Source organism: Fusarium solani (assembly GCF_023522795.1).
Source record: "Fusarium solani strain SB1 chromosome Unknown bctg00000000, whole genome shotgun sequence".
Lineage (NCBI taxonomy): Eukaryota > Fungi > Ascomycota > Sordariomycetes > Hypocreales > Nectriaceae > Fusarium > Fusarium solani.
Genome location: NW_027072157.1, coordinates 3,502,889 through 3,528,219, shown reverse-complemented (window position 1 = coordinate 3,528,219; position 25,331 = coordinate 3,502,889). Strand labels below are relative to the sequence as shown.

General features: G+C 53.9%; 6 protein-coding genes across 6 annotated transcripts; 3 read left to right on the top strand and 3 right to left on the bottom strand.

The window, feature by feature from the left end:
- Window positions 1-300: 300 nt before the first annotated feature.
- MRS44_001127 (uncharacterized protein) lies at window positions 301-1,613 on the top strand (the record flags this gene model as incomplete). The annotated part of the gene is made up of 2 exons (XM_065623565.1): window positions 301-1,045; window positions 1,090-1,613. The coding sequence occupies 2 exons, from the start codon at window positions 301-303 to the stop codon at window positions 1,611-1,613; spliced, it is 1,269 nt and encodes a 422-aa protein (XP_065480009.1).
- A 2,781-nt stretch (window positions 1,614-4,394) lies between these two features.
- MRS44_001126 (uncharacterized protein) lies at window positions 4,395-6,645 on the top strand (the record flags this gene model as incomplete). The annotated part of the gene is made up of 2 exons (XM_046275080.2): window positions 4,395-4,569; window positions 4,721-6,645. The coding sequence occupies 2 exons, from the start codon at window positions 4,395-4,397 to the stop codon at window positions 6,643-6,645; spliced, it is 2,100 nt and encodes a 699-aa protein (XP_046139026.1).
- A 491-nt stretch (window positions 6,646-7,136) lies between these two features.
- MRS44_001125 (uncharacterized protein) lies at window positions 7,137-9,780 on the bottom strand (the record flags this gene model as incomplete). The annotated part of the gene is made up of 2 exons (XM_046267639.2): window positions 7,137-8,159; window positions 8,215-9,780. 2 exons carry the CDS (start codon window positions 9,778-9,780, stop codon window positions 7,137-7,139), a joined length of 2,589 nt encoding a protein of 862 aa, XP_046139025.1.
- A 2,018-nt stretch (window positions 9,781-11,798) lies between these two features.
- On the bottom strand, window positions 11,799-13,572 carry MRS44_001124 (uncharacterized protein; the record flags this gene model as incomplete). The annotated part of the gene is made up of 4 exons (XM_046267638.2): window positions 11,799-12,557; window positions 12,609-12,758; window positions 12,809-13,441; window positions 13,513-13,572. 4 exons carry the CDS (start codon window positions 13,570-13,572, stop codon window positions 11,799-11,801), a joined length of 1,602 nt encoding a protein of 533 aa, XP_046139024.2.
- Window positions 13,573-15,515: 1,943 nt separating this feature from the next.
- On the top strand, window positions 15,516-16,181 carry MRS44_001123 (uncharacterized protein; the record flags this gene model as incomplete). The annotated part of the gene is made up of 1 exon (XM_046275079.2): window positions 15,516-16,181. The coding sequence occupies one exon, from the start codon at window positions 15,516-15,518 to the stop codon at window positions 16,179-16,181; it is 666 nt and encodes a 221-aa protein (XP_046139023.1).
- A 747-nt stretch (window positions 16,182-16,928) lies between these two features.
- MRS44_001122 (uncharacterized protein) lies at window positions 16,929-20,567 on the bottom strand (the record flags this gene model as incomplete). The annotated part of the gene is made up of 1 exon (XM_046267637.2): window positions 16,929-20,567. One exon carries the CDS (start codon window positions 20,565-20,567, stop codon window positions 16,929-16,931), a length of 3,639 nt encoding a protein of 1,212 aa, XP_046139022.2.
- Window positions 20,568-25,331: the final 4,764 nt, after the last annotated feature.

The following is a 25,331-nucleotide window of genomic DNA, read 5'->3' as shown; positions in this document are numbered from 1 at the left end:
GTTTTCCGTCGCTCGGAGCTCGGAGGGCGCTCCGGGGGACCGGGGTCGGTTTTCGGAAGGAAAGACCGTGGTTGATGGTTGATAGGGCGCGCGCGGCAATCCGAAGCCCCGCTGATGAGAGTTAAAGGTGGTACCGCAGGTGCAAGCGCGGCCCGGAGTACGGTTAGTAACTTTCCAGTGAGTAAAAGTTGCTGAGCGCCCTCTCGGCCTCTTGTTTACTTGCTTCCTACATCCCCTCATCTTCCTCTCCATCGATCAATTGACTCTTTTCTTACCACCAATACCGTCAATTGGATCATCATGAAGGGCCTCAACATGGCTGCGAGGGCTGGTCCCCGTCTTCTGGCTTCCGTCACTGCCCGTCCTACGTCATTCGCTGCCCTCCGGCTCTCGCAGCAGAGCGTTCGGTGCGCATCCGGTGCTTCTTCTGACCTCAAGAAGACGCCGCTGTACGACCTGCACGTCGCTAAGGGTGGAAAGCTGGTTCCCTTTGCTGGGTACTCGCTCCCCGTGCAGTATTCCGACCTCTCGCTCGCCCAGTCTCACCACTGGACCCGAAACCATGCCTCGCTCTTTGATGTGAGCCACATGGTCCAGCACATCTTCAAGGGCAAGGACGCTGCTGCTTTCCTCGAGAAGGTTACGCCTTCGGACTGGGCCAACCATGGCCTCATGCAGAGCAAGCTGACGACCTTTTTGTGGCCCGGCTCCGGTGGTATCGTGGATGATTCCGTCGTCACCAGGCTCGGTGAGGATGAGTACTACGTTGTGACCAACGGCGCCTGCCTCGATAAGGACACCAAGTACTTTGACGAGGAGCTCGGCAAGTTTGGCGGTGACGTCCAGTGGACTCGCCTCGACAACTCTGGTCTGGTTGCTCTGCAGGGTCCCCAGAGCGCCGAGGTTCTGAACGAGGTCCTCGCCACCGATATCAACCTCAAGGAGCTCTACTTTGGCAACGCTGTCTATGGCGAGCTGAAGCTCGCCGATGGTAGCAAAACTCACCCCGTGCTCATTAGCCGCGGTGGCTACACCGGCGAGGATGGTTTCGAAATCTCGTTCAACGGCAAGGAGTATCCTGCCTTTGAGACGACTTCCCCGCCATCGAGGCCCTCCTGGCCAAGGCCGGTCCCGAGCGCCTGCAGCTCGCTGGTCTGGGCTCCCGTGACTCTCTCCGCCTTGAGGCTGGTATGTGCCTCTACGGCCACGACCTCGACGACACCACGACCCCCGTCGAGGCGGGTCTAAGCTGGATCATCCCCCAAGCCCGCCGACAGTCTGGTGGTTTCCACGGTGCCGAGGTCATCCTTCCCCAGTTGACACCGAAGAGCAAGGGTGGTTCGGGTGTTACACGACGACGAGTTGGACTCGTCGTCCAGGGAGCACCTGCTCGTGAGGGTGCTGAGATCCACAAGGATGGTGAGAAGATTGGTACCATCACGAGTGGTGTTCCCAGCCCTACTCTGGGCAAGAACATTGCCATGGGATACATCAAGAATGGACAGCACAAGGCCGGCACCGAGGTGGACGTTGTTGTCCGAGGAAAGAAGCGCCAGGGTGTGGTGACCAAGATGCCTTTTGTGCCGACCAAGTACTGGAAGGGCGAGGCTTAGATTAAAAGATAGGAATGGTTTTAATTTGGACGATTGAAATGTACGGTACGAAGCGAGTCAACATTTGGTATCTGGGATCAATTCAACATGGGGTACTTTTGGGATCATTAACCTTCAGTGCAATTGAGTGTCAACTGAGTGGAAAGGAAATATGCTTAAGCGAGGTACTCGTGGGACTCGAGGATGTACTCAAACTCAGCTCAATGGTTCGGCAAGCAACAAGGGGTTGTTGTCCTACTTTGAGGATCCGATCCGGTGGATAGGCTCGGAAGTTTAGACCGCGCCATGGAACGGCTAGAGGCTCGGAGGCTCTGCCGAGCCTAGCGCTATGAGCTAATTGATCCGGAGGTCTTGGTGTACTTCCGGATTGTGATCATGCAAATGGAGAGCTCATAACCTCCAACCGACGACAAAGCAAGCACATACGACCATAGCTCGTAGAGAATACGGGGTCCCGTTCGCTCCCCCATAGTCAAGCTGCGAAGCGCTGAATTAGTAGTTGGGTCGGTGACGACCAGCGAATCCTCGGTGTTGTATGTTTTTTTGCTAGTGTTCCTTTTTGTTGATGTTGGTGATGATAGTTGTGGGTTTCGGTTATGGGAATAGAGACAAGCGAGGCAGTCCAGGAAAAACCATGACTTTTTGCACTAGCTTCAGTGTTTGGAGGGGTGCCATGGGTTCCTCGGTTCACTTGCTCAGCTACCTGGGTAACTGTATGTCACGCAGTCCCTGTTGACTCTGCACAAGGTGAAGGCCATGTGTTGAGGTGAAGAGTCAAGTCAACCAGGCACTCTTTTGCATCCATCACGGATACATTCGGCACAGGCAATAAGACTGGCAGTTGATACACGGCGAGGACATCACCTCGGGGAGTTGGTGGCCAGTTTCACAGGGTGTAGTAGCACAAGGCATACCGACCCTTTGGAAGCATCACGAGAATTTCTACGAGCAGAGTCATGTAGCCACGAAAAAACCATAGGAAGCCATCACACAAAAACGTATGACCTCCCTCAAACGAGCGGCGAAATGGTCTAGCAACGGCCTCCCCTAAAAGATGAGCACCCGTGGAGGAAAAAACGGAGATGATCGAGACGCCAGCTTTGGATGTTGCCAGCGCCGTCGAGGAGACAATGTTGCGTGAAGAAGAAAGAAGAGAAAAAAAAAGCAGTGAGAAAAAAAAATAGGCGGTATATTTGTCAGTGCTAGCGTGGAGCTGTTAGCGAAGCGTCTCACGCACTGTGCGCGGTGGGGCTAAACTACCCTAGAGAAGCGGATGTCGTGCATTGGAAATGGTCACGTTCTCCAACATGTCGCCAGTTCAAATGATCTGGACCGTTTCGACGATGGGGGTTCACACAAGTTCAGAAGATGCATTGTCTGACGGGCATCGTGCCACTCTGCTCACGCGAGCTGATCCAGTTGCCTTGGCTGCTGCCCACAAGTCCGAGTATCTAGCCGCGATATGCCGCTTGCTGACCGCTTGGATTCCCACAAGTGAGTTTCTCTCGTTGACAGCCATTCAAAGACTCGGGGGGCATCACGAGGACACACATGTTCGGGGAGTTGAGAAGATGGGGTTTGAAGTCGGTGTCCAATGACACACCGAGATACACCACACACTCTGAGCCATCTCACTCTCACAGCAAAAGAAACCGTGATGAAGAGCCCACGCGGTACCACACAACTTGCCTGTGCCCGCCCACAGCCACGCCCGACAAATCACTTGCGCAGAAGAGGACCGTAGTGGATGCGTCCTGTCGTTGTCGGTTCGAGCCCGAAGAAAGGGATGGATGGATGGGGTCGAGCAAGCAACCTTGATGGGCTGCTGTGGGCCTCACCCATGAACATTACGTATGTGCCGCTGGACCACCCCTGGGCTAGGTATGTGTCTATTGGCGGTTTCTTTGAGGTGAGTTTTGGACCCTGAAAATGAAACTGTCTTTGTGCTGTTGAAGGCGAGGGTGGAAGAGAGAGTGTGTCGAGTCAAGAGACTAGACAAAGATGACCAGCCAAGTCAGAGAATGACAATCAGCACACAAAGACATGAGTATCCTGAAACTGGTCGTGTGCTTCATGGTCGATCTTCTCCTCCCTTTCACCCCTCACCCTCCTCCGCTGTCATTCAGCCGGTATCCAGTCCATCAGCACACGTGTAGGTCGGCCCGCCCAAGATTGGTTCTGGATCCGACATCACCGGGCGCTTCGACGTGAACACACGGCGCACGAGCTGCCCAGGCGGGTTGGGGAAGATGCTGGTGCAGGCAGTCACAACGTGGGGGAGGGGCAGTTTTGGATATTGTTATTGTGCTTTTTTTTGTCACTCTTCAAAACATAGATATATCCATCCCTCTCACTCAAGATGTAATGGCCCTGCCATCTTCTCGAATGCGAACGTGGTGGCGGTTCACCGAGCGGTGGAGTCTCTCATCAAACAAAAATTTCCCCTACCCTCTTCTCCAGTGAAATTGCACAACCTCTCGCCCTGCAAAAGCTCTGTAGTCCCCTATTGGACGCCTATCCAAACCCGCTGGAACGGACGTGTCCGAGACTGACAGGGGTCCCCATCGTTTTTCTCTTTCCCTGCAGGGAATGACCTCACGCCTGCCTCGCCCTACTACTCAATCTCAGCCTCAGTTGTCCTCGACATTTCTTACCTCTTACACCATCAAACTTGACGACTTTTCGCGACGACTTCAACAGTCATCGAACAACCATTGATCAACCGACGTACGAGATAAAGACAGACCTCACCGACTGGACACAAGAGAAGGCATAGGCAAGATGCCACTTATAGGCGCCCGACTGCTCGTGGCAGCCACTCTCTTCTTCCAAACCGTCATCCCATCCCCAATTCTCAACGACGATCAAAGAGTTCTCAGCACGAATTCATTCGCGACACCGCAAAATGCGCAGCAGCCGAGCAGGAAGCTAAATGGGAAATTTCTTCACATAACAGGTACGTGTTTCCCAGCGTGCGTCGCTGGCAACCTCTGGTTGGTGCCCTTCAACGGCATTGGCCTTGCTCGAGAAGTGGTGGTGTGCTCAACGTGTTCTTCCCCTTTCGGCGAAACCTACGGCCATTGCTAACGTGAACTCAAACTCTACAGATTTTCACCCTGATGAATTCTACAAGCCCCATTCTTCCACCGCCGAGGGCGTCGCATGCCATCGCAAGGAGGGCACAGCGGGCACATACGGCGCCGAGACTACCGACTGCGACTCACCCTTGGCTCTTGTGGACGCGACTTTGGACTGGATACGCGCCCATGTAAAGGATGACGTCGACTTTGTTGTATGGACTGGCGATACTGCGCGTCACGACAGCGACGAGAAGCTTCCTCGAAACTCTGGCCACGTGCTGGGAACGAATCGACAGGTAGCCCAGAAGATCATTGACACCTTTTCCGACAATGGCCAGCTCGACATCCCCGTCATTCCAACCTTTGGTAATAATGACTTCCTCCCGCACAACATCTTCTACCCCGGCCCCAACAAGTGGCTCAAAGCCTACAGCGAGATATGGCATCGCTTCATCCCCGAGGAGCAGCGCCACTCGTTTGCCTTTGGCGGCTGGTTCGAGGTCGAAGTTATCCCGAACAAGCTCTCCGTCATCAGTCTGAACACCATGTACTTCTTTGATCGTAACGCTGGTGTCGATGGCTGTGCCGATACATCCGAACCTGGCTTCAAGCATCTCGAATGGCTGAGCGTTCAACTGCAGCGCCTGCGCGAGCGCGGTATGAAGGCCATCCTGATCGGCCACGTCCCACCTGCGAGGACCGAGAATAAGCAAAACTGGGACGAGACGTGCTGGCAAAAGTACACTCTATGGCTAAAGCAGTTCCGCGATGTCGTGACCGGCTCCGTCTATGGTCATATGAACATCGATCACTTCCTATTCCAAGACACCAAGGATATTGATCTGAGCCTCTACGACCAGGCTGTCGAGCGCGAGCCCATCCAGGACGACTTTTCTGTCGAATCGAAGAGTGATTACCTCGTTGAGCTCAGGGACTCATGGACCGACTTGCCTAATGTGGCGATCAAGGACCTGGAAGCGGATGCCGAAGATGACGAGTCTGACACCCAGGACGATGAAGTGGATGATCTTGGAAAGAAAAAGAAGGGAAAGAAGGGCAAGAAGAAGAAGGGCCTCAAGAAGATTGGCGGCAAATACGGCGAGCGATACCAGCTGTCTTTGGTCAGCCCCAGCGTGGTTCCCAACTATTTCCCCACCATCCGTGTCATCGAGTACAACATCAGCGGCCTGGAGAACACTCCGGTTTGGTCCGATGCCTTTGACGTGAACGCAAAGGTGCCTGAGCAGATCACTGAAATCCCGGAATTCGATAAGCCTGAGGACGAGGGCCGACAAGAGCTCAAGAGAGACCTTGAAGCTGAGCGAAAGAAGAAGAAGAAGAAGAAGGGCAGGAAGGGAAAGAAGAAGCCCAAGAACCCCCAACTCGTGGTTCCAGATGATCCGCCCAAGGGATCGCTCCCTGGCCCTGCGTACTCTATGCAGCCCTTCACTTTCACCGGATACACTCAGTACTTTGCCAACCTCACCTACATCAACAATGACATGACGGATCCCGCAGACGGGTCCAAGTGGCGCGACGGCGACTTTAGCGACGAGGTGCCCAACCACGATACCCCTCAGCCGCGCGAGTTCAACTATGAGGTCGAGTACAGCACTTTTACCGACAAGATCTTCAAGCTCCCCGACCTGACGGTTAGGAGCTACTTGAGGCTGGCGAAAAGAATCGCAAAGCAAGAGGAGAAGAACAAGGCCAAGCCGGCCGATGAGGTTGATGAAGATTTCGAAGACGACGATGACGATGATGACGACGAGGAGAATCCCGACGGCTCTGCCTCTGACGTTGACCAGTCGAGGAGGAAGAAGAAGAAGGGAGGAAAGAAGGGTGAAAAGACCACTCGCAAGAAGAGCAACAAGGTCTGGAAGCACTTCCTCCAGGAGGCCTTTGTCAACACCATCCCCGAGAAGCAGCTCAAGAAGTGGTCGCGCACATGATTTCCGTTTTCGTTTTTTCTAGAGAAATTCTTCATGTTTGGCATTTTTAGCGAAGGGACGGACTGGCATGGACCTCTTGGATAAAGAGAATCGGCGTTTTTGGCGCAGCGAGATATACAATTTTGCCCATGACTCTTCCTGTCCTAGGACGGATCGGTCTTGGGGGGCTGGCTGTTTTGTGTACACAAGATTGTGTGTTTTTATACGGATCGGTTAGACAGACGACGTTATGAACAGATCAATAGCTACAAAGACTGGTTTCATCATGCCCAAGTTACATGTATATTGTGATCAAATTCTGTTACTTGGTAGTATACCGCCCACTGCAAGGGCGGACGAAATAAGGGGTATCAGCGAATGTAGCGGCATTGAGAAGGCCGCCAGCTTAAATATATCGTCAACATCATCACCCGGCCTACAAACTCGCCGGAATTAAACACCATTCTTTATATCCCTCAAGTATCCCTTTTAAAACATCTTGTCCGTACTTGTTACTCTGCGCCGTTGACCACCCGCAACGCCCTCCTTGGTCCCATGACAACACTGAAGAAGCTCGGCTCTTGACCCTCGAGCAACCCCTCTGTTGAACCTCCGCTGCCGCTCGTCCCAGGCCTGACATCCTCGTTGGGCTTCGGTACTCCCGCACCGCTGCTGGAGCCCATCGCACTGGGCGTAGTGTCGTCTTCGTCTTCGGGTCGCCACTTGGGCTCCGTGGTCCACCCCTGCTCGCGGCTGGAGCCGACCCAGCCAAAGAGGCTCTCGCGGGAGGAACTCCGATTTGCACGGGCAGCAACAGCAGCACCAACGGCAGTGGCGGCGGCTGCGTCACCGGATGAAGCCGGAGATGGGTCGAATGTGCTGTTGGAGATTCCTGAGTAACGGTTCGTCACAGCGAGATGGTGTCGATATGCCCTGACTTGACGGCGGTAAAGCCAAGCGCAGAAGCCGAGATATAGAGCCAAAGCGCCGAATATGCCAGCAATGACACCCGCAGCAACGAGGCCACCGTTAACGCCGCCCTTGTCATCATCTTCGGGTGATGCCGTCGAGGTGCCCGTCTCTCCAACTCGGACCGTAGCAGTCGCCCCCTGCGTGATGGTGAACACGGGCGGCTTCCCCGTGGCAAACGGACCGCCGGTGGCCGGCCCCGCAGCGGGGGTCGTCGCCGTAGCTCCGCCTTCACTGTCTCCACCCACGACCTGGTGCACGGCGTCCGGGACTTGGTACCCAAAGGACCCGGCGAGGACGAGATTTTCCGGGTGATGGTCCCTGCCGTGGTCCGCGGCCTGGAACTTATCCTTCCACTCGAGCGACGAGGCGTCAAACACGTACATGCCTGGATCGCACTCAATGTCCTTGCCCACGCCGCCCACCACCACCATCTGACCGTCGTACATGGCGCACGAATGACCTGCACGCGCAGCTGGCACGTTTTTGCCCTTCTGATCGACCTTGATCCATGTGAAGGAGGGAATGGTGAGGATGTACATATCGTCGTATTGTGTCTGACTCCCCTGTCATGTGTAAGCAGGTTGGGTTGCAGTCATGAGATTTAATACGAGGACTTACGAATGGCAGGTTCTGTCCACCAAACATGTAGATCTGGAAGCTCGAGGCATCTGGCGCACTGGCGATGACGGCGCAGGGATTGACACGGACGCTCGGCGTGTCTCCAGATGTCTCCTGGTGGAACCATTTGGAGTTGGCGATATCGTAAACATCCAGTGTCTTAAGATCCTCTGTGAAGGTCTCGTTGGTACCTCCGGCGAGTCCAATTAAAACTCCCATGTCTCCCCATCCGGGAACAAACACGAGAACACCATCTGCTCTCTCGGTGAAGTTGCCGCTCTGGACACCCGCCTTGGTGATGTTTCGAAAGGTACCACTTTCGGGCGCGCCCGAGCCGGTAGAGAGCTTGTCAACACCCGAGTTTACATAGCCTGGGTGTGTGAACTCGAGCAGGCTCTTGAGGTATACCCTGTCGATGTCGCGCGACCACCCTGGAGTGGTGGCCCAGTCGAGATGACCACCAAAGTACCAACTGAGACCGAGTTCGGGAACAGAAAGGCCTGCACCCTCAGCGGCACGGTGAACAGGTTGGTTACCAGACTCAGACTCATTACCCGTAGAGGTTTTGGGGTTCTTGAACTCGGTCCATGTGCTGTCGGCGATGGAATAACGCCAGAGGGACTCGGGACCGGGCTCGACGTATGGCGAATCAGAAAACTGACCTCCGTATAGGTAGAGGTTGTTGTAGTCGTGCCAAAGATAGCCCATGGACACCTCGGGAGGACCATCGGGTCTCTCGAGTCCACTCAGCTCAGGTGAGTCAACATCCCAGTCCTTGGTGAGATCCAATGTTAGAAAGTAGTTGTTCCATGTATCCTCCGTCTGGTCTGCCTTAGACCTGGCTCGACCGCCATACAGATAAAGCGTGCCGTTCAATTGGGCAGCTTGCAGGCCCCATCTGGCGCAGACATCGGTGGGACTCTTATCTCGACGGGTAATGGCACCAGCGCTGGCGCCATTGAGGTCCGTGACTGAATGCCCATTTCTCCAACTGAAAGCAGGAAGTACAATGGCAATGAGCAGTGCTATCATGGTGAACCGATGAAGGCCGGACATGCCTGGAGATGCACCTGAAGTGCTCTTGATTCTCGGCCGACCCTTTGTGTTTGCTAGCTTGGCGTACCAGGTCTTTGGCGAAGATAATGATAACTGCCGTGAGCGTTGACGCTTGCTTCCAGATGAGTCTTCTCCGCTGCTGTCGTGATCCTGGTCGTTTTCTTGTTCGTAGTCTCGCTTATTTGACTGAGATGTTTGGGCAGGATCTGAGTTGTCGGTAATCTCTCTTTTGCTATGGTGGGTAGTAGTATGTTGACTTTGTAGTAACGTGGGTGCTGATGATGGTTCCGGATACTCCAAGTCATCGTCCAATCCAACCTCTTTAAATACGGATCTTCTTCCCTTTCTGATGTTGCCCCCCATCTTGAATGGTGGTGTGATAAAATTCGAGCTTTCTCGCAAGCGATCCGAGGTGCGCTGTGAGTTGAAACGGGGACGAACAGGAGAACCGCAATTCGGTGGTATTAGAAGGGCCGCGTTGGCTGGGGTGGGAGATTTAAGCATAGACATGGTGAGTAAAAGTAGAGTAGATGACGGCTGGTGGCGACGAGTGTCTTGAAATGGGCGTTCCCAGATGGTGGTTCGGATCGGCGAGTGCTATGATGTAGCCCACCCTCAAGCAATGGATGGCACGCTGTAGGGGGTCATAACCTGTGCTGTACCGTACTGTAAGTGGAATGGCCTCGAACACGAGGGATTGCGCTTTTTCAATGGCAACCTTCGCAATTGGAGGTTCCTTTTGTGAAAGGAGGGGGGAGAGGGCCACAGGGGAGCACGACTTTATCCATGTTGGAACACAACGGCTCTAAATGCATTTGGCTCAGGTAACCAAGGACCAAGGGATCGTCGGTCGTCAACATAAGCCGCAAATCATCCCGATAGTCGACAGACAGCAAAGCCGCCGTCGTTTCTTGACCCCTGACCCACTACATCATCGACTGCTCGAGGGCGAGACAAGGCGAGACGGGGGACACAGCCCACGCGAGCAGGGCGTGGAGTAGTTGTTGTGGAGGGTGCGGATACAGTTGATATGGATTGCTGCAATGCCAGCGTGGTATCGTATCGTCGCTTGTACACCTCGACCAGAAAAGTATTTCTCAAACGCTGCAAGCTAATACTGCATCACGCCCCCTCGGTCAGAGAGACGAAACCAGGCGGGCAGGCAAAATGGTTGCGGTGAGGGTGAGCCATCTGCATTGCATTGATTGCACTGCTGCGCTGCACACGGACGAACCAGGTCAAAAAACCTGGAAGACGCCCTTGACGACTTGGCGCGGCTTCAGCAGTTCCCTGCTGCCAAATCCATCAGGACCGTGATGATTGGATGACTTCACTCGGTCCGACCGCTGCGCTGGCTGCAAGCACTGGTTTGTCATTGCCCTGCTTTCGAATGATAACGGCCGTGAGCAAATCCGGGGTAGGAAGCGAAGCGAGGACGACGCGCTAGAGAAAGCTGCAGGGATCGTGCAACAGGAAAGCACCGTCACGATCGAGATTCCAGAAGCGGTTTGAGACATGATTGAACAAGAGAGAATGTGAATCAGTCCAACGAGACGTGGTTGGCTCGGATATCCTACGACCCGTTTCAGACTTTGACGTCAGATCACATGCCCGACTCTGCGCACTGTACATCTACACTCTATTTCTGCGAGTGGACAGTGTGGATTACACACTCACCGAAAACACCATCTTCCAAAAGCCCATCCAAACCATCAGAATACGATCCCCATCAACAAAATTTGACCCAAAACCCGGTCGAGGCCTCCAGAATTCCGTCTCCGAAAAGCTAAATTCTTTTTTCCCTCCCTTGTTTCCATTTCAAGAAACCGCTATCCGACGCCAATTCCCAACACGAGAGAGACGAGCCACGTCTCTCCACTGCCGCCACCCGCCGGACCCATGCTCCGCCTGTTGATCATCCCCTTTCTCGTGGAACGTTTGCCTTGGGCCAGATCCTCTCGCGTTTTCGGTTGATTGGCGTTTTTAGCCCTCCTTTTCGGCCTGGTTTGAATGCGGAATTCTCCTCGTCTGCTCGCACCGCCACAAGGCGTCTCCGGAAGCCCTCTTTCCGCCATTCGTCGCCACAGCTTGACCCCGACGATCCTTTCGTATCATTGTCTCCATATCCTATTTTGAGGCTTCTAAGTTCAGCTCGTGTAATTAGACGCTGGAATGGGCCCGGCGGCTAAGCTATGTCGCGAGTTGAGTTGTCCCATGCCTCATTCTCCTCTCGCATCACGGCCTCTCCTGACATCCCGGGTCTCACGAGGTGCGCCTTGGGCTGTGGAGAGTCCCAATAATGAGGGACTGAGCGGCAAAATTCCGCCAGTGACGTCTGTGTAGAGTTTTGTTGTTTCAACCCAACAAAGGCCCACTGAGACAGATGCAATACCCCTGAAGATCTGCAGTGGATGCATTCAGTTGTTGCGAGTTCCCAGTCGAGAAGACCCCTCACCATGTCTAGATGGGTAGTCAGTTTGGTTGAGAGTGGTCAAGTGTGAGTGTCTGCCAACAGAGCCAAGGATACCTCACATCAACCCGGCACTTTTTGGCAATGGGTCAAAGGTTTCGTCCTCAACCAACTCCAACGGTGCTTCTGCCTCGGGGGGCAACACTGATGCTCCTCGGTTTACCCTTAGCGCCTGTCGAACTCCAAGCTCCCTGCCTATGAACCGTAGTGTCTTCTCTGCGCTTTCTCGCTGCTCTGGAAGAGTCGAAGACACGAGGTACACTGCCGTGAGAGGCCATATCAGTTTCAAGGCATCAAACAGGGTCCTTGGAGATGGATTATTCCGGAATGCCCCTGGGTCCAAGTTCCGGGACACTGCATCCATAATCTCTTGTGCTGATCCACGCACCAGCCGGATGCAGTGTGCGCGGATGGATTTGAGGACGTCAAGCGGGATTGGAGAGGCGACGTGGTGGGTTAAAAAGTTGGCAAAAGATAAGACGACTTGATAACCCTTGACGCGGGCCGAGTTGAGCATGTTGCGCATGTATGGGTCAAAGTCGTGGTCCACATGAATGTTGAATGTTTCAAATGCTTTCAGGTTGTCCTCGGCTTGGAACAAGATGCCGATCAAGTCGTAGTATTTAGCCGAGGCAGCATCAAAATCTCGAGCCCGAAGGATCTTCAGCATGCGGCATTGCACGTGCGCAATCTTGGTGATGTAGGAAGAAACCTCGAGTGCCCAACCCTCTTGTGGATGTAGAGTCTCTTTGATTGCAGAAAACCATTCTTCAGACTCTGGAGGGCACTCGATGCTTGTCAAGAGGCATTGCACTTGCTTTTGGGTTGTCAACCTAGTGTCTAGAGAATAGGCTCTCGAAGTACGTACCACCATGTTGTATGCTGGCCAAAAGCCAGCTCGGCCATTTTCTCTCTTGAAGTAAGCGGTGCCTCTCGCTTTGAGAATACTGTACAGGCCTCGTGTGTGGAGGTGCCACGGACTCATTGGCTCTATGCGGTTGATGGAACCCATGAGAAGCTGGAAAACTTAGCATCTTGATCAAACGGTACAAGTCACCATAGTCTTACCTCGTAATTTGTTAGAATCCATACTGTTGCAAGCACGTCGTCTCTGAGAGCGCCACCAGGTGACTTCAATGCCTCTCCAACAGAGCTCAAAGTTTTACCGAGATATGTGCCCAGCTCCTTTTCAGTCTCTGTAATAGATCCATTGTCGATGGCAGTGGGGTATCGTAAATTGGTGACATAGGTACGGGAAAAGAGATGGGCAGCCCAAACAAGGGGGCCGTTGACATCATTTTTCCTATATGTGTCATGGAGGAACTCTAGGGTGGAGTAGACGTTGAGAAGGATAGGGATGGAGTGAGAGGTCCAATGCTCGTTCATGGATTGAGGAAGGATGATAGTTGTGTCAGAGCCCGCAGTGGAAATAAGGTCAGTCGAGGTTGAAGAAACAGGACTTAGTCCAAAGTTTTCGTCCAAGAGAGTTCCGGGAGTAGCAGAGTCTCCGCTTGAAGAAGACGAGTCGGAAAAAGATATGACAGAAACCTCACGGCTCGCCTGCTGCTGTGTCCTCTTCTTACGCTTCTTGACAGTGGTTGGATTGGCATTGCGAAAGACAAGCTCATGCTCATCCCGATAGCCAGGACATTCAGCTCCATATTTGATGCATCTTTGACAAGATGGCCTGCCAAGATCGCACTGCGAGACAGTCAGAAACTGCATCTGTAGGTGGGGGATAAGCAGAGGCGTAAGCACGAGCAAGCACTGACCTTGACACGGCGCGACCTGCAGAGATGGCAGTCCTTGCTCGGCTTGCCCGTGTTGGGCATGGTGATCAATTACAAGGACTCGGCCGGGGGACTCCAGAAAGACCAGGTACTGCACCGATAGTTTCTGCAGAGCCGTTGATGGAGATGAATGGGGGAGAGTCAAACGGGTAATCCTTTCGAGGTCCGTTTAGACGCGGTGACGTGGTTGGCTTTGGCGCCGGCACACCCCTGTTTTGGGACTAGCGCTGCCGCAGGGCTGAGATTGCTGGCTTTGTAGGGGATCACGTGGGAGGACTAGAGCATGTGCCTGGGAACTGGTGAATTGTGAGAGGACGAGATTAAGAAATAGACGGGGTATATATCACTACACAGCAGCGATATAGGGGTGTTTGGTATAACCAATACTAGGAGGCCGTACTTGGCACGATCCTCTCTTTGAACCGCAATCTCCTCACGGTGAATAGCACAAGCTTAAGAGAGGACCACCATTCAATAAACGGTTCTGATGTAAAACTCTCTATTCTTTGTTAAAACATCCGTCCATATTCTCTAAATTGCAATATCTTCCAGGTTGTCGCTCTAGTTCTTACTCTTTTAGCTTCCGTGATGTTGCACACCTCCTCGCCGCAGCAAGGACTTCTGCCAAACTCCCCTGCGTTCCCTGTTGTTTCGTATCCTCTTAAAACATCGCATCATGATTGTTTAATTCATCTTGTCTATCAGCCCTTTTTATTCACACCAAACGAGCTACCTAATCAACTTAGGTACCCTCTCCGCTTCGTCTACAGTTGAGCAGTTGCTAATAAACCAAGGTTCTGTTTCATCCTTTCTTTCTTGATTTCTATTGGCATCTTTATAGGTTAATCCCACACTCTACATATGGATACGTCATGTCATCTCACTTTGGCGAGAGCAGCATCTCCGATAAAAGTTGTAATCTGGAATTTGACCGGGATGGCGATATATATATCTCAGGATCGGCCGCACTCCACCTGTACAAATACTAGTTTGCACAGGAATCATGCGTAAGTCCTCTACGTTAGTTTCGGCACTTGTTTCCGCTCTCATCTCGAGACACCGTCCTGATTATTGCCGTAGTTGGGCATGGGGGCGAAATGAAGACAACGAAGCATCCGCCAACATCATCACGAACCTGACTTATGATTAGCCGAAACAAGTCGCATTAGGATTTTCAGAGGACATCAAGTATGAATTCGTGATCAACACGATAAGCAAACTTGGCTGGAAGCACATCTTGTACCTTGGTGGCAATTTCACAGACAGCCCCAAGTGCGCCAATATTTGAGAACTGTGCATTTTTATACAAATAATAGCATTGGATATCAGTGACTGTGATTATTGTCAGCCTTAAAATGAGACTATGCGCCTTTCGAAGAGATCTCCGGCCCTTAAACAGTCTTGACCTGGCAATGTTGGACAAGCAAGCGGCCGGAGCCAAGGGGCAGTGGAAGAGTCCGATTTAGAGAAAGCAGCGACGGCGAGGGGTGCCGAATTGAAGCATACAGCATTCAAATAGCCATTTTCTTGTTCCCTCTAAAAAAATTGAGTCGCGGAGCATCATCAATCGAGTTGATTTTAAACCAAAGTGTCGAATCACATTCGCTCTATCGTACCTCGTTTACCCCATGACCCCCCTTCCTAATTAGGCGACAAAGTCCATTCTCACTGGTCAGCGCCCTGTTGCTCCGCTTTGCACCAGGGCTGCCAGGTGGTCAAAAAAAAACGACGCACGCCAAGCGGCACGACGAAAATGTTGACAACACCATAGTCAGAAGCATCCTTGCAAGGTGTCTGGTTATTTTGTGACGGGTTTCTCTGTGCCTCATCGTTGAGTAATATTGGCGGTTGCCCCCCTCCTGCGCACACACTGTTCACCATGGGTCGATGTAAACCGCGCCCTTTCTTTCACACACCAACACACAGTCCCTCTTCTCTCATCCCCTTTCACCTCTCCCGGCTTTCTCAAGACTCGAGCTACAATCATGTCGACTCACTACTCCGAAAGGGACATCTTCCCCCTCGCTGGCGGCTGTGCCTGTGGCCTCATCCGCTACCGTTTCAACCTTCCCCCCATCATCGTCCACGCATGCTACTGCACCGGTTGTCAACGTCAGACCGGCACCGTCCTCGCCCTCAACGCCGTCATTGAATCCTCTGCCATTGAGATTCTTCCCTCGGCGTCTCCCACCGTCGCCGGCTCGCCTGCCAACCCGGAACCTGCACAGGCTGGTGTCGCCCCCGCGTTTGCGCGCATCACCGCCGCCGAGGACCCGACGCGAGAACCCAGGCCCGCCGCTGACACCGTGGCCGTGTGTCTGCCAAGTGAGTCCGGCCTAGGCCAGACCATTGTGAGCTGTCCGGCATGCCACACTGGGCTATGGACTCACTACGCCGACGCTGGTCGACACCTCTATTATGTCCGCGTCGGTACGCTGGATCAGCCATGGCAGATTGAGCCCGACGTGCATATTTACACGCGCAGCCGTCAGGCCTGGATGGCTGCCAACGACGGCAAGCCATCATTTGAAGAGTACTATCCCGACCGTCGCCCGCTACTTAGGGAGGATGCTCTCAAGAGGTTCGAGGCGGTACGTCCCAAGGCCCAAGAGATGTGGGCTGAGCTGAAGCCTGCTCTTGGGAGGAATTGATAACGTCATGAAGCAGAGGAAGGGATGAAGCGATGTCCAAGAACTTGGTCCACGCTTTGGATTAGTGTCTTGCTCAACTCATATAGACAAGATAGCCTGTCATTACCACCATGTCATTAACCAGCTGCTCCAAGAAAGTCAGAAGAAAATCCTTCTGTATTCACCCACCCCCACCACGTCCCCATCCAATCTAATAGTATATACACAAGAGGTGACCCTCAGCTAACCAAGCACTCCAGACCGGAGACCGCGTTGGCCATGACATTGCCAGTATCCCTCCGTACCGTCCTAGTGTTCGCCCACTCCCCTCCGCCGAATGAAGAAATGACCAAGTCCAAAATGACCCTTGACGGCTTGGTATATAAAGGAATGAAAATAAGCAAATAAAAAGCAGGCCAGTTATTGCTCTCCAACGCCAAAACTTTGCAATCAAATCAAAACCAAATAGTGTTGAAAATCTCCAACACATGAGCAAATCAAATCACTCCGAGTGATTCGTAAAAGCGTGGCATATTCCATGTCTGTCTAAAGCCCCGGGTCTGGTGGCATTGATGCGAAGAAAAAAGACCATGAAAAATTACCCAGCCATGGCATGGTATCCTGATATTTGTTTGTTTGTTTGTGTAAGAGAAAATGCTTCCAACCCCACCGTTGATGCATGGGTATATGAGGCAAGGAAAGAGTCGTGCAGGCGATATTATGACGCAAGTATGAGCAGCTCAGCAACTAATTGCTCTTTGTGGGCTTCTAGCCACCGATTTTGCGGAACCCCTCGACCGACAGGAGGGGAATTTCCACATCGCAAAGATCCTCGATGCCCTCGTCACGACGGCGCTCGACAAAGTTGTTGCATTCAAAGATGACCTGAGCCCACTCGGCGAGGGCTCGTCCAGAATAGACCATGTTCTTTGTGTAGAAGCCGGTGGGCTTCGCGGGGTCTACGACGCCATCGCCGAATGAGCTCATATTCTTCTTGGGCTCCTCCGAGGTTGATGACGGGGCAGGGCTAGGGCTTCCCTTGATACCCGTCCCGGTGGGCGATCCATTGCCCAATTCTGAGAAGGAGAGCTCCGTCTTCCAGCTTGGCGAACGGTTGAGGCTGAGGGAGAGCCGCCTTGGTGACTCATCCACAGGAGAGGTGAGCGGGCTCGCGTTCTTTGCGCTGTTGATCAACCCCTGCTGCGGGCTGCCCGAGTACTTTCGTGTCGGGGCCGAGATTCCAGTGTTGCCAACTCCCAATGGGCCGCTGATGCGCATTTGCGCTGGTCCAGGAAGTCGGGGTCGGGTCAGGAAACGCTCTCGGAGAGGCGCTTGCTGGTGCTGCCATGCCAGGATAAACTTGAAGACATACTTTTGCTCCTCGTAGATCGGCTGCGAATACAAGGAATCGTCTTCGGACGCACGGTTCTTGTTGCCGTTTGTCTTGATGGACGGCGCGCTGCCCAGAGAGGTTCGCGCCTCAGCCGTCTCACGGCGAACAGTCTGGAATTCGTCATCCCATCCAGCACCTGCTCCCGTGTTACCACCGGTGCCCCCCAGAGATAGGACCTTGCCCAGCAGCGACCATCGTTTCTTGTTGTCGTTCTTGGCACTGATATCGGTTGGCAAGGGCGCGGCAGCGGCCGTGTCATTGTTGGGAAGCTTGGAGAATGAGTCAAATCCTCCCATGAAAAGTCCAGTCTGAGGAGGGTTAAGCTCTTGTCGGATAATCATGAAACGCTTTCCTGGCGCTGGAAGCACGGGAGCAGTCGAAGGCGGCATTCTTTGTTCTTGTTCCGCGGTGTGCTTAAGGTAGAGATAATGTGACCACGTCGTCTGAAGTCTTTCGGCCACGAGCACAAAGATTTGGCCATCCACCTCGTCCAGCGATCCTGCGTCTCGGCACATTCGCCAACACAGCAAACGCTGGTAGTATGCCCGGACCATGGGGCACCAGTGGTTGAAGTACTCATTAAAGGTCTCTTCGGTGAGAAGCCAGTCCTTGCAGACGGTCAATTTGCGTATCGGATCCTTGGAGATAGCGTCCCAAATGGAAAAGACAAAGGCCATCATTCGAACTTCTGACATGGTGTTGAAGGAGCTCATGATCTTCTTACAAACGTCGAACCAGAAAGTCCAATCGACGTAGCTCGTAGAGCAATCTGGGTCCTCAAACTCGCTGTAGAGTACCAGAACCTCCTCCAGGAAGTCGCACAGAGTGAAGCACGCATTGTGGTTGAACTTGGATGTCCTCCGCGTCGCTGCCTTCATCATAGTAGCAAAGGCTTCCGCGAATGTATGTCGAGCACCCGCAAGCTCAAGAGACTCGTCTGAGAGGAAATCCTTCAGCAGCATGATAAGTCGGTTCTCAGACATGCCCTTCATGACGTTGCTTGTAGGTAGTGGCATGGTCATCGAAGCATCGGCGCCGGGCATTGAATCCATCGCGTTATAACCAACATCCATGGGTGTCTGGCGGTGAATTGTTGTGTCCAGGACAAAGAGCAGCTGAGCGTGGACCAGAGCAAACGCGGGAGATCTCGCCTTCTCGAGCAGGGGTAAACCCGCAGGCATAAACTGCTCGGAAAGAATATGGAAGTATTTGCAGAAAATGAAGAAGACGTCCGTGTCGCGGCCCTTCCAGCGTGGCACCCAGGGACCCGTCCAGGGGATCCGAGACACGAGCATGGGCAGCTTGGGAACCTTTTTGAGGCTATCCCATACTCCCTTGGGTGAGGTCCAGCCAAACATGCCCAGGCTGGGCGGGAACAAGGCCACAATGTCCTCGCTCTCCCCCTGGTTTTTGCGCGGGAGCCCAATCTCATCGGCGACTCGTCGAATGAGTTCAGGGGAGAGACCCCAGAGTCGAATCAGGATGTCCGCGATGCCGGGTGCGAAGAAAAAGGCGTATGCGCAAGCCTTTCCAGCGAAATTGATGAGGCTTATAGGAGCGTGACGAAGCGACAGCTTCTCGACAATGAACGACATCTGCTTGACCAGGTTGGAGACGAACATAGTTCTGATATTGTGCTCGGAGGACTCCTCGAGGAAGGCGGCCTGGCTGGAGGTGACGGACGAGTTTGACGAAGTCGTGAACGATCGCGCTCGCACCCGCTCAGCCGGAGACCGGTCGGCGAGGGGCAGGAAGTAAGAGGTAGCCTGTCGCCATTCGAGACGCATCATGAGGAGCGTGGCCGCATCGAAGAGAACAGGGCGATCAACGCCGGGAACGGGTTGGGGCGCCTGTCCCTCCAGCATCTCCAGGATGGTAACCCACCACTTATCGAGGATCGTGGCTCGTCGGTCGACATCTTCGGCGAAGAGGCGCTTGGTCGATTCGTGGTTCATGGTTTTTCGAAGAAAGGGGATAAGCTGGGATTGGATCTGGGCGATTCGCTGGGCGGTGCTCTTGGCGAGGAACCCCTTAAAGTCCACATCAAGAGTTTTAAACGATGACCAGAGGACATCTCGGTTCTGGGGCGGCATCTCGATGGAGGATTCATCGGTCGAGGTGGTTGCAGTGGTGGTGGTGTCGTAGGTGGAGGATTGCGGTGTGCGGCCGTCCGTGCTAGTGGGAGGTGCAAGGCTTGTCGCGGACGAAGCACAGCTGTTGTCAGAATCTGTGTTTGTGTTGAGCTTTGCCAGGCTGGACTGCTTCTGTTTGAGCTTGCTGAAGTAGCCACTGGCCCGAGAAAGACCCTTGGGGGCGGCCTTGAGTGAATCAGTTGACTTGTTCTTCTCCGCTTGGTCAACCGTCAAGCCAGGGCGCTTGCGGGTCTTGGTCAGCTTAATCGAGGTTGAGCTCTCAGCTCGGCTACGCCCTGACGATTTTTCTTTAGGGGAGTCGACCTTGTCCATAGGCGAAGGGGAGCGAGAGGATCGCCATGATCGTTTTGCAAAGCCTGCAAACGAGTCTGACGCTGTCGAGCTCCTTTCAAGTGGCTTGAGGTCGCCCAGGGATCCACCGCCAAAACTCCTGTCGCCTGCTGATGTGGTAGGGCGAGGAGGCTCCTCAGGCTGCATGTCAGCTGCATTTTTGGAGCCGGAGAGCCATCCGCGAGACTCTATAAGCGAACTGGTCCTCTTTCGGGCGTGCTTGGTGTGCGGCGTCTCATCAGGCACCTCTTCGGTTCGAACGATCGGAGGGAACGACTCGGGCGCAACCTTGCCGGCTTTTTCGCCCGTCAGGAAGACGGAGGTGTCGAGCTTGAAGTCGACATCGAACGAGGGGAGGTCGAATGTTGGCAGGCTCGGTAGAGACGGGAGGGAGGTGACGCTCTGGCGCTGGGGATTGTTGAGGGCCAGGCTCGGGGCAGGCTTCTCGAGGGTCGAAAGCGACAGTAAGTCCGGGCTGGAATGAGAACGAGGGAAAGAGGACGAAGTATCCACGGCCGGAGCCATGATCATAGTTGAGCCACCCATCTCATGACCAAACGAAGGGATCAAGGGAGCCTTCCGCGCGAGAAGCGTGGGCGGTGCTCCTCAAGCTGGAAAGACGACCGGACCGTATAACGACAGAAAGGAAGCAGGAGCAAGTAATTCGTAGGTCTTTAGTTGAACATCACTCCGACGCTTCTCTGGCCGGCAGAGGGATGAGGGTATGGAGAGCAAGAGTGCAGGGGGGAGGAATTGGTATGGATGGTTTGTAGGAGGGGAGAAGGGGAAAAGTGATGCTCTCTCGAGGCTTCTATCGACAAAACTGCAAGGCGAGATGATGCCAGGCCAGGCTCCTCCTCGTACAGTACCTGGTCCCTTTGCTGGCTGGTGCGACCTGCGTGCGAGCGAGCGAGCGACCTTGCGACCTCCACACTCAAGATCGCCACGGGCTGGCCGGGGGGCGTGCAAGAGGTGACGGGGGGGAGTAGAGCAGAGGTGATTGACAAGGGGCTTAGGGAGGCCGAAGTATCCGTACAGCGCGGGCGTTGTGCTAGAGAAATGAGGCTAGCCCGGAAGGGGTAGGGTGGACGTCAAAACGGGACAACGGGCGGGAAAAAGAGAAAAGAGACAGGGCGATTATTGCTGTTGTTTTTTTTCCGCGGGCAATCGACCAGGGTTACTTCGAAAGCGAATGGTTGAAAAATGTTGGATCAGATCACTTGCCTAACAACTGGAGCCCTGGCTGTGCTGGGCACTGCAAGTCGCTGAGAGCGAGCGGAGGTGGAGCTTCAGGTGTTTGGGGTCACTGAAAGAAGGGTAAGGGTGCTGACAAAAAAGATCAAACACTAAATAAGGAGCGAGATCAAAAACTGACGACCTAGCAATCTGGCGGCGGCCCGGGAAATGAGAATCAGAAAGGACGTCACCACTAGACATTGACGGCGTCGAGTCAGACGGTCCGTCCAGGGCTCTCCCGCCATTGTCCTCCATCGGGAAATGGCCTAGAAGACTGAATCACAGCGAGAAACAGACACTGGATCTCGATGGCCACGGCCGTGCAACAAGAGCTTACATGAAAATCCAAGGACGGTGTTCCCGCCAGCTCGGATCTAGTACAACAGAGACAGACAGCAATCAAGGCACAAATCGATAGCAACTAGCGCACCATCTCATTCTACAGAATCACCATTCGTCCATTCGCCAGTAAGCTACGGCACTCGCAAGGAACAAGGGGGTCGAAGCCTGGCGGCACGCGGAGCTGAAGTGAGCCGATGCCGTTCATGGCACACAATACAACGCAAGGCAAGGCCGGCATCGAGGTCAGCCTTGGTTGTTGGACCAGGACTAGGTATCATTGCAGCAGAACAGAAGTGAGATACATGCTCCGTACATACAATGCAACGTACGTCAACTTGACCGACAACTACTGTATCTACTAACTCGAGCCGTCGATGCAATGCAGTGAGACTGTGGTTTGACGCAGTCCATCTGTAATTGACCGGACGCCCGGAGCACTCGGGACCAGAGACAGACACGAAACAAGCACGGCAGCGGGGAATATCCTCATTGTCCTATCCTGTCCTCCCTCACCAGGTGTGATCCCGACTTTTTTTGTGTGCCAGGTTGAGTTTTTCTGTCCAACATTCATACCACGCTGGAGACTGTAGTCACCTCGTAACTCCTCTTCTGTCGTCTTATTCACAACTTTTTTTCGTCTGCCCCAGAAGATCCAATAGAGGCTCTCGGTGGCGGCGGAGGAGGCGCACAAGAAGGGGGGAGAAATGTGACTTTTTTCTAAGCGGGTCATTCATTGACAACCGTCGAAACGTTGTCTCGGGCTGGAGAAGCAACGAAAGCCAGCCTCTGCCGTCCGCGTCCGCGATGGATATCAAGCTGAGGCAGATGATGATAGACCGCCTTTCTTCTCTCCCTCCCGCTCCTTTGACTCGGTGAATTGCTGGATACACGTGCCCTGCATGTCCAATTCCTCCTCTCCCGTTCCCAATTCCTTCGCCAGCCCGTCCCCCATGAGGATTGATGTCTTGGAAGCGAGATCGACGATTTTGCGCCATTCCAACCCCCCTTACCCGCTAGTGTCGAAAGGTGCTGCCGCCAGCTTGGCCGATGGAGATCGTCAATTAATCCCTTGCCGGGCTGGAGTTTTGTGGGTACTGCAGTGCAGTGTGGTCTGCGGTCATGGTTCCTGGGTGTGTTTGTGGCCACGACACGACACCGCGACTTTTTTTTTTTGTTTATTAATTAGCAACTCGAAAAGCATATCACTCATTCTGCAGATAGAGCAAGGGGCTGGCAATCATCTGCAGCAGCAGGAGGAGTTTCTGCACACACAAACACAAACTGCGGAGCCCGTTCCGCAAATGGAGGTCACAAGAATTGCCGGATCAGTTAACCGCCGAGTAGACACAGGTGAATCTCTGGAGTTGTCCGAGATTGCGGGACAGCAAAGAACCCACCCGCTCGAAAGACAACAATACAAGCACGGGGCAGCTCCCTTTTTTTTTTTTCTTGATATTCCATCAGTTCGCAGATGTCTCCGCGATGGGCAGATTGTGTGGCTGAGAGGAGACGTCCCCCCAAAAACAGCCTTGCCCATGTGCTAAAACAGCCGCCGTTGAGGTCAGTTCAAAGCCAATCGCCCCGGACCATCGTCATACCCGCCGACCGGCGGCGGCCGCATACTCAAGGCCTTCACTTCAGCTGCCAATCGCCAACCGCCATCTTCTGTTTACGGTTCTTGTTTCGTTCGCGAGGCTCCCGCGGTGATTGACAGGCAGGCTTCCTTCTATCAGGTCGCGTCAACAAAATGCCTCCCAGCCGCCCAAACATCAACAAGACAGCTCAAAGGGGCAACAAAGAGGCCAAATGGGGATGGCCGTCGGTCTCTCAACCTCTCGCGCTCGCTCATGCACATGCGGCTGCACCGCACGCACAGCCAGCTCATTTTATTTATCGAGGCCCCCACTACACCTCGCAAGTAGAGGTACAGCTACACTTGTTGATGGAGATGACGTTCGGTCGGCTTCCCTACAGAGTGTTGCCCGATCAAGCCTAGAGCCCCTGGCTCAAATGTCCGGGGCCAGCGCCCAAAGACATAAACGGCACATGCTAATTTCAGAGCTGAAGAGGAGATGGCCCCTGGTGTTGGCTTCGCTTCGTCTGCAAAGTTCATCTGATGTCTTTTTGTCCATGGTGGTGGTACTGTACTTGTTGGCCCGCTCCTTTTCATGGTCCCTGTCATGCAATCGTCTCCGATCTCTGTCGGTGACGATGGACGTATGGAGTCGCAGCAGAGAGATAAGCCTCGTGGCTCAGGCTGCTAAACACTCTTTACCTTCATGCTGATGTGATATTCGCCGCGCCCAGTGCGACCACACGTGTTGAAGCCATTGGCCAATTATTCCGGGGGACAACGTCTGGATCTCGTCCAGAGGCGGTGCTGCGCGTCTGCGTCTCTGCCACTCCTGCGGCTGCGGCTGCGCCTACAAAGTAATTCTGTGCCTGATAGTGTCACACGGTGTCGCTGCCCCCATTCGGTCTTTGCTACATGAGCGAGCGGCATGAGCTACATACATGATGCTGTAGAACCTCGGGACGCGGCTGGGTCTCTCCCCTTGTCACCCCATCTCGAGAGTCTCTCAGCTCGCTGAAAACGTGCATTAGCTCGGCCTGCCCACGTCTGATTGGTGATGGGTTTGCCTTCGAGGCAATTAGACTCGCGAGGCAGGAATCGGCCTGATGTTGACCTCGCCAAGATGTCGCCAAACTACTGCCATGTGGTCCCTAGCTTGATGACCTGAGGCGCTGGCGTTGGCCCCAGCCTACGGTGTTTTTCTGGCGTCCACCAGGCCTGTCCGCTGTCCTGTCGTCCCGTCCCCTGTTCGGCTGAGAGACCGATGCAGAGTTCCAGGCTAACCGGGGGGCCGTATGCACCGACCACGCTGTGGTCTTTCCCATGGCATCCGTGATGTGACACGGTTCTTCCACCGCCAATTCTCTCGCGCGCCAGGCGGGTCGGTGGTGTGGGCGTCTCGCCAGTTTGGTGGGCGCCAGTTGGCGTTGGATTGTCTTGACCTGAGACGCTCAATCCATGGTGGGAGCTTGGGACAGCTCCTTTGTCATGCCCATGAGATCCGTTCTAGAAGCTTGGGGGGCCAACACTCGACCTTGAACCTAGGTGGTCATGTCGAGATTGCTTCAACGCCTCAGGGAGACGTGAGGCCATTGGCAGCCCAATGGCGATGGCTGCAGGGCGTTGGCAGTTGGTCCCCTCGCATAACACATCAAAGAACCAACACAGCGGAGCGCAAACAGGCCACGCGAGGGAGAAATTTTGAAACAATAGCACCATCACCAGTCGTCGTCGTGTTCCTGCATCAGACAGCGCAGGGCGAATGTGGACTTGGACGATGAACTGTTTGGTCTCGTGGGACCCAGCTGCGTGGGAAATACAAAGTTCAATGGTACGATGTGGATGTCGCCCTATCTTCATGCACCAGTGTCTTTCGGATTTGCAAGAGCAGAGGTGTTTGGTAATAGTAGGGCATTTTGATCTTGGCACGTTAATATTCCTTCAGCAAGGCGAGCATGGAAGAGCTCATTTGCTGTACACACAAATGCCGTTGCAGTCGAGGACTGCGCTTTCACTGTCACTGTATCACCGAGTACCTACCTCTTGCCGGGACGACTCGTATTCCTGATCTTGTCCGTTGCTGAGTATACCTGAGGGAATACAGATCGACGAGTCGGAGTCCGGCTTCCAGGTTCATGGACTGC